General features: G+C 39.3%; 1 protein-coding gene across 1 annotated transcript in view; it reads left to right on the forward strand.

The window, feature by feature from the left end:
* Nucleotides 1–8,175, forward strand: part of LOC140934923 (uncharacterized) — a 16,443-nt gene extending 8,268 nt beyond the window's left edge. Inside the window, exon 2 of the mRNA XM_073384481.1 lies at nucleotides 5,658–8,175. Within this exon, the coding sequence (XP_073240582.1) occupies nucleotides 5,680–7,014 (1,335 nt within the window). The 5' untranslated portion in view covers nucleotides 5,658–5,679 and the 3' untranslated portion in view covers nucleotides 7,015–8,175. The remainder of the gene's footprint in view (nucleotides 1–5,657) is intronic.
* Nucleotides 8,176–8,534: the final 359 nt, after the last annotated feature.

Below are 8,534 nucleotides of genomic sequence, written 5' to 3' on the forward strand. Positions count from 1 at the left end.
CTGGTTTGCCTTTCTCTTGGTCCTTTTACCACTATTTGTTCGACTTATCGCTCCTTCAATAGCACAGATCGAACAGCGATCGAACAAGAATACAGGGTTAGCCTCGTTTCGGTGCAAAAGCTGCACCTTCCAGACGAAAATCCAGCGGTTTCTTAAAAGGAGCGGGGAATTCGAAGTGGACTATTAAAAGTGTATGAGTGTTAGCCATTTAGATTGTGTAAGTAGGTGAAGTTCCAGCTCATATCTAAATTTCAATTTTCTCATGACGGAAAATACCTCACATATCTTTGTAAAACTTATATAAAATATCTCATGGTTACATCCAAATGCAAGGTACCTCATAGTAGTCTATTTGTAAACACACATTATATCGGTTTGTTCGCGGTTCAGACTTCTTTTTAAATTTCAGCAGATTCTTAGCAGTCGTGCATCATTGATTTGTTACAAAATTTTTGCCAGAAAAACGGAGAGGCTAATATATTACTGAAAAGCACTTGTGCATCATTGAAATGTTTCGCAGCAAAAGAATCTGAAACTGATGGAACACGGACTTTTTCATCAGAGTTGTGATGCCACTTTCTTACCAAGTCACTAAATGTTAATACCGAGGTTACGGAGGTGGAACTATATGCAATACATATATTTGTTCGCGGGGGGGGAAATTGAACAAAACAGAAAACGAACGTGGTACGAAATATTTTTTTTTTCCTTCGATATTGCTTGCAGCAAATGAATGCCACGGGATAAAGGTTAGCTTTCGCTGGATAATCTCTCTGACGGTCCAGTATAATGTCCGCCATCTTGTTTTGTCTCTTTGGTAGTATCCAGACCCTTGCATCACAGCTAGATCGCTCTTCCCCGCTCGTTTCAACGCCGCAGCTTATTGCGCCCTGCTCAACAATTACAAAAGGTTACGTGTCAATCGCCTTCGATAATCTGATGATGAATGCTGGAAAACAGATCGTGCTAATACTTCATAAAGTGCATTCTACTAGCTTTATTCACGTTTACAAAGCTGTAGCATCTCTTCAAGGCAGATTTAAGTAGATTCAATTTTACCACTTACGAAGGAATATTAGCAGTGTGAGGCACTTCGAATTGCGAGGCGGTGCCGATCTGATCCGTCGTGCAGACTTCGGTCGTTTCGTAGCGCCAAATATTTCTTTACTTTTTTTTCTTTTTTTTTTAATATGTTTACTGATAATCACATTAAATAATTACATTTACAATACTACAAAAACAAACAAAAAAAAAACACTTTAACAAGAGACATTAACAGAGTACAGCAAAATTAATTGTCAAATTATTACAGGGCTAAAAAAAATCAACAATGTCACTGTCATTGTTTTTCACACATCCATATCTGACATTTCTTTCGCTATAATTTCATATACTTTTTCCCTTTAAATTTCTTCGCTTTGAATGTTTGTTTCCATAATATATAGATTTAGCCAGGGCTAAAAGTGAAGCTCTCTTTAATATTTATAGATTCCTCAAAGAAAATATAAAATTGAGTAATACTAAAGACAAGTTGAAAGCAACGAGAACGGTAAAAACAACAACAATAGATCTAATTAGCAAAAAAACAACTTTACACATGCAGCACCCTTTTTTTTTCTAATTAGCAAAAAGCAACTCTGCACGTACAGCAGCTTTTTTTTGTGCATTTCCTTACCGTTGTTTTACACGACTAAAACTTCTTTTAGCTTCCTATTTAAGCGTTTTATGGAGGAAATGTTTGTGTTCCTGTTCACTCTGTTTTTTCACTGCCGCTCCTTGTTCACATTAGTAGCCGCTGGCATTTCTTGTTTTCTAACCGCCGATATATAATTTTCATGTTTTTCTTCCAACGAAATTAGTCTCCGTTGTTATTTATTTCTCGCTCCTGACAAGTGTGACACTTGACATCGCCTTACATGAAGTGTGTGTACGGGTGAGCGTACGCTACGTCATAACCAAATTTTCTCGGATGGATAGTTTACCAACTTTTGTTACCCATGGTGCTCCGCTGGCGCGCTTCGCCCGTGAGAGCTCCGCTATTAAGCGTTTTGAAGGAGTTACCGTCGGTGAAGACCCACATAACGTTTATCGGCTACTCCTGGCAGTCAAAACGTTCTCCACTTCCGTTTGCAACATTCGATCCTCTGGTGTTATCTACGGCTGCAGATAACAAGGCACTAAAGCATTCTTGAAAACCCGACACGACGATGCAGGCCATTCGATTCATGTTAATTAACTCATTGAACTTCGGCGTGTCTTTTTTAACAACCTGTTCCGAACGTTTGTCAAGGTTTTCACTTTCAACCTATTTCCCGTACAGTTTCCATCATAATCTATAGGAAAATAATTTATAATCTAAGGATTTGTAATTACGATTGACCCTTGCAAGCACTGGTAACTTGAGCAGGGGCGTTATACACATAAATGTAGACTAAACAAAATCATCGTATGCGGTTAATGTTTGTTCCTCATAAGAGGGAAACCGAACGTTTACACCTTACTTGAAATAGTAGGACTAGAAAATATCTATAATATGAAGAAAGAATTCAATACTCTCAAAATTCCTTGATGAAAAGTACACGAAATGTTCCCTTCATTCCAACTTCCTTTTCTGATGGCCTTGTACTAGTTATAGTTTTAGACTAAGCAGTGGTTATTATGTAATATAAGGTATACCGGTGACCTAACTGGCTGTCATCCTTAGGATTGTCCACAAGTTGCTCCAATTTTTTTAAAAAGTTGCTCCCAATCCTCCAGAAAGTTGCTCAAAAAATCTAATAGTTGCTTAAAAGTTGCTCCAACATTTTAACATTGGTTTTCACATATCTATAATATGAAGAGAGATCTGGGTGCTTGGTTTGATGCAAACATGAATATGATCACACATATTAACAGCATATGTCAGGATATTTATTACCATCTACATAACATCCGGCTGATTAGAAAGTATTTATCATATGACAATAGGAAGTCCATTGTACAGGCTATTATAATGTCACGTTTAGACTATTGTAACGGTCTATTATATGGTACGCCCGCTGTTCATCTTGGTAAGCTGCAACGCCTGCAGAACGCGGCAGCTCGGCTGGTATGTACTATATCTAGGTATGATCCTATCACACCATCCCTGATCAACCTGCACTGGCTTCCGGTTACCCATGCCACAGAATAGAATTCAAGATAGCAATGCTTGTTCACAAATGTATCTACGGCGTCGCACCACAATATCTTTTAGACTTGATAAAAATCAAAGAGAGCTCGCGGTATCAGTTGAGATCATACCGGGGCATACTCCTAATGGACAATACCTATAGAACAAAAAAGACACTCGGGGATAGGGTTTTTGAAAATGCTGCGCCCAAAGTATGGAACCGACTCCCTCTAGAAATTAGACAATGTCAATCATTGAACATTTTTAAAGTTTTACTAAAGACACATCTTTTTGAATTAGCTTTTTATTAGTTCTTTTGTTAACTCATATTTTACTTTTATTGTTTTCCGAAAATGGTAATTTTTTATTATTATTATCATTATCATGCTAGACTGCGCAATATAAGAAATAAACATTATTATTATTATTATCTTCTTCAACAAGTGGCTAATTACTCAACCAAACAACCCCCCGAAGACTAGCGCTTTTCACAAGTTGCTCGAGGTTTCCTGGAAAGTTTCCCGTAATTTCTGAAAAAGTTGCTCAAAAAAAGTCAAAAGTTTCTTTTTTGTAACGAAAGTTGCTAAAAAAACACATTCATTTCTTCGTCGTTTCTTTTCATCAGGTCTACAATAATCTGGTCTTTCTTCCTGCTTTTCGTAATAACTGTCTTTGATTTAATACATTTCTGGGATGCAATGTGCTTCACAACAGAGCTTTTTTACTTTCGGACTCGGTTTCTTTGCATGCCTCACATCCAAGTTTACCCGACGCCACAGTAAGATGCTCTCCTTTGAACTGATTTAATGTATGCCAAGCATTCACATTTGAATCGACTGTGCCGCGGACATGTCGCCTTTTTTCAGCTGGACTTTTTGCACTTTGTGTCCTCTTGAAATTGCCGCTTTCGCTGGAGTACTTAGTCTTACTCCTGCTTCTGCGGCTACCCTCAAAAGATCTGAATGACCTTCTTCACCTGAGACACTCGAGTCAGTCGAGTGTAAATCTTCGTCTACTATTTCGAATTTTCTTTAAAAAACGCTGACCTAGCAGCCCGGCAGCACGCATCTTGCGTCCATGATCTGCCCCAGGGGGAGGATCTGGCTCCTTTTTCACAGGAAATACATAAATCGTCTAATAAAACATTGTGAAATATGGAAGTAAGGCCAATTTAAGCACTAAAAACTGCTCCGATATCTCAGAACTGAAAGAAAACTAGAAACTGCTCAGAGTGCAAAAAGTTGCTCGAAACGAAAAAAGGTTGCTCGAAATACGAAAGGTTGCCAGAAAGTTGCCGAGCAACTTGTGGAAAGCTCTATGGGAGACCAACATATGTACAGCTTCTTCCAACTCGAGCTTGACGCCGAAGAGTCATGGTCCGCCATTTCCATGTGCCGTTGACCAGCTAAATGGCTTTTTTAATACCCAAAGGCAAACCAATGGCCGACTGCACGACATACAAAGCGTTACAAACCTGTAAGTCATGCGACGAAAAGCAAAACAAACATCGTTTACTTGGGAAAACTCCCTCAGTTTGATTTGACTCTACTTAACTGTGAGACTCATAATCTGTCTAATTGTTTACGATAGGGTCCGCGAAAATTTAGATTTGTCCCAAGGCATTTTTTACAGTTTTTCTTGTAATGTTGTTCATCTTGAATTCATTGCCCTTCATCTATTTTGACATGCTTCAAATAGGAGAAATGAAACGACCGGCGAATTCTTTTAGATTTTTCCAGTAACAATTATTTCCTATCGGTAGCTTTTGCTAGCTCCTATCATCGAGGGTTGAGTTGCGCGTGATAACACACGAAAAGAACAACAAAAACAGCTAACAAATGTCTTACACTAAGACACTTCATTTTCAGTAGACCGCAATATCACCTTAAAAGTTTATACTGAGCAAAAAGAACTTTTGTAAGGCAACTTTCAGCTTGTTGCCAAGACATTTCTGCTTGTTTTCTGAATTCTGCAGGGTGCAGACGTCATTCTTGACACCATAACCTGTGATTTTTCTCTACGCGCAAAGGAGAAGAGCTCTGTAGTAGCTCTCTTTGTAGTTTGCGCCTGCGAAAATACGGCGGAAGTGAGTTTTACAGAAAAGTCACAGACTTCATCAAAATTTCAACGTCGTTCCTCGGCCTAATGCTCGGCGCGAGATAAAAACTGAAGGATTCAAGAATTTTATCAGCGAGTACTTATTTCAAAAACTAGAACTGACATGATAGTTTGCTTGTTCAGAAAGCGTGTCACCAATATTATGGCAATGTTCTGAACCATTGTAAGTCATTTTTCATCACCACCATTATCATCATTAGGCTAATAAGGGACTGAGTTTAACTTTGACTTGAAGATTGACTTTGACTTTACCATGACATTGCCATTGTCATTGTCACTGTCAATTCTATTCCCATTGCAAATTCCATCGCCACAAGTGCCATTTCCACTGTTAAAAAAATAATGTAAGTTTATATCAGTAAAGGGTTTCAATTTTCTCACCTTTCAGGTGCATTGAAAGTCATTTCCCAATGTATGTACAGAAGCTATTGAACTACCTAAACCCACCCTATGTTGTTCTCCTGGGTGACGTTGGAACTGGTAAGTCCACCTTATTAGAAAAACTGACAGAACAGAGAGGCAAGAGTTCACAAGCGAACGAGAGTTTCACGAGGAGCGCCGAAGTTTTCTGGGCCCCTGACGGTAGACTCATCGTAGCCGACACACCAGGCAGCAACGCTTTGAAAGATACATTGGAACACAACGTGGAGATTGCTGGCGCACTCAATTACAGGCCCGTCTCAAGGATATTTATTGTTGTCAAAGCTGAGACTCGAATTGATTCCGTGGTCGACAATGTTCGCAAGTATGCAGATCGTTTTCTGGAGCTCCCCATGGACGTGGTTGGGGTTCTTGTCACTCATATGGATACAGTAGACTGGACAGAGAAGGACTTCGCCCCGCGGATTGAACATGACCTTGGTATTGATTCGGTTGTTTTTTCTTCGATGACCACAAACCGCGAGACACTACAGAATGACATACTAAAGACTTGCACTGAGCGACATAACCTGACAGTGGATGATGCAAACTTTTTTAAGCTTTTCAAAATCCACAACCATCATCGAAAGATTCTAAAGTCCACCAGCGATGAAGTTAAGAGGTTTTCAGACAAAAAGAGGGCTTTTGATGAGGAAAGAAAAGCTTTCAGTGGCAAGGATTTGGTTGACCTTGTTTTTGAGTTCCAGGCTTACATGACAGATGAAATTGTTGAAGCCCAGAAGAGGATGTCCAAGACCAACAACTTTACATTTGAAGGTGATGGTGCAGCCAATGAAGCTGGTCACATCGCTAACATGGTGAATCAACTTCGCATGGTTCTCTACGATATCAGAACGGAATGTCTCGGATACCAGAGTGAGCATGGAGTATCTGAATTACGCAAATGTCCACACTGTGGTATCATTTGGACCAAGGTGGAAGGCTGTGAAGGAGCGACAACCTGCGGAAATCGACCAAGCAATGTCAACGACGTCAGGGACCCAGCATACGCAGAACTCGGCACCTTCATGTTTAGATGGCGTGATGATGGCCGCCTTTCCATCACCAAGGTTAGCCGCAAGACCGTGAAATCTCAAAGAAGTTCTAGACCACAATTTGGATGCGGAAAGTCAATCAACTGGAAAGAGATGGCAACAGTTGCTGTCCCATCTGAATTCAGCGAGACGGTGAAGGTCGGAACAAGTGACATCAAGGTCCTACCACCAACTGCAACGAATTTCCAAAAAGAGCTGTCTGGAAAGATAGATGCTGTCGGAAGAAATCTGAAACTGTCAGAAAGACCATCCCAGTCTTACCAGTCTTAAAGGAATCAGACACCTGGTTACTTCTTCTTCTGCCTTTTGAAACTCCAACGAACATTTTTCTGTGATTGAATTGAAACGACAGTGACACTTTACCTTCAAAATATAAATGAAATTGTACAGACTTCAAAGACTTAAAAAGATCGCGTAAACGTTTGTGGTCGGCCGGTTTCTCAGCCACTTGGCCATGCTACCTTCCATGGACGTTACCAGAGTTCCGAAAATGTTAAAAACCTCATTCATTTGCGCACCAAGACCAATGACCACTCATAAGGGAAAAGATGGTCGCCAAAATAGCTTTTGATCAGCCGAACAAATCTTATGTCAGTAAGCAGTTGAACACGACCTTTTTAAACGAAACGTCGGGTCGCTTTCGTATCTCTTTTTACCCATATCCGTAGTTCAATCCTTTCCAAATCGACAGTCGACCAGTATTTTTCTATGATCTTCTAATTGCCCTAGGAAGATCATAGAAAAATACTAGAAACAGTACCAAAAACCTAGGATACTTCCAGGAGGGGCACAATAAGTAACTCTAAACGAAGATGATTTGCAACTATTCTCAGCAATGTATTGCTTGTGATCCCTCGGGTGCCTTTGAAGAAGGTTTGCTACATTTGCTCGCAATGCAAATGCCTTAAACTTGGCGATGAAAATGTAAAACCAGATAGGGTCAAAAGCCTTACACAAGTCCGCCAACGTGGTCAAATTATCTTACAGCATTTAAAGGGTAGTTTTATAAGTGTAATTGTAATTGTGCTGTGATAGAATTGTATGAAGAGATGTTAGCGTGAAACATGTGTCAGCCTTTAAGTTAGAGGTCAGGAATACTTCTTAACTATACATAAACAATATGTTTGTAGACACACATTTTTCGAACATTTTATTTTCTATTCGAATCTTTATTTATTTTGTGTTCACTATTTTACCGTGTGCTTAGGACAAAGGTCTCTTGAGCAAACAAACATGACGTCGGGTTGTTGGGTAGAGCTATAGTTGCATTGAGGACCACTTCAAACGAAGGATGACAAAAATGTCAGAGCGAAATGAGACAGAAGTGCTGGTTCAACCTCAAGTCATAAAATTAACGGAGTTAAAATTCAAGTGTCTACACATATTGTCCCTTCCTTTTAACCTACATCCGACAGTTTAATCATTTTAAGTTTCAAATATTTAAGAGCGCCTGTCCGTAAAAATCAAACATATCGCGGCAAGGGTGGAAAATTCGATTTCTTTCATATTTTAATGTTAGATAGGCTAGGGTATAACTAAAATCACTGTATGTTTTTTTGGGTGAAATATCCTTTTATTTCAGAGATAAATGCAAATAAGCAAAATCCGTTAAAATCGTCATTTGAGGCGCTCAATTATTACATTAGTTTGAAAGCCTCGCGTGCAAAAACCGATAACTCTACCGTCTTTAAAACATCACAGTCTTCTTTTACAACTTCTAAATATCTGTTAAAATGATTTGGGGAGATAGTGCTCTGTTCTTTGTATACAATATAATTTAATTTCGAAGG

This window comes from Porites lutea, chromosome 4 (genome assembly GCF_958299795.1).
Source record: "Porites lutea chromosome 4, jaPorLute2.1, whole genome shotgun sequence".
Lineage (NCBI taxonomy): Eukaryota > Metazoa > Cnidaria > Anthozoa > Scleractinia > Poritidae > Porites > Porites lutea.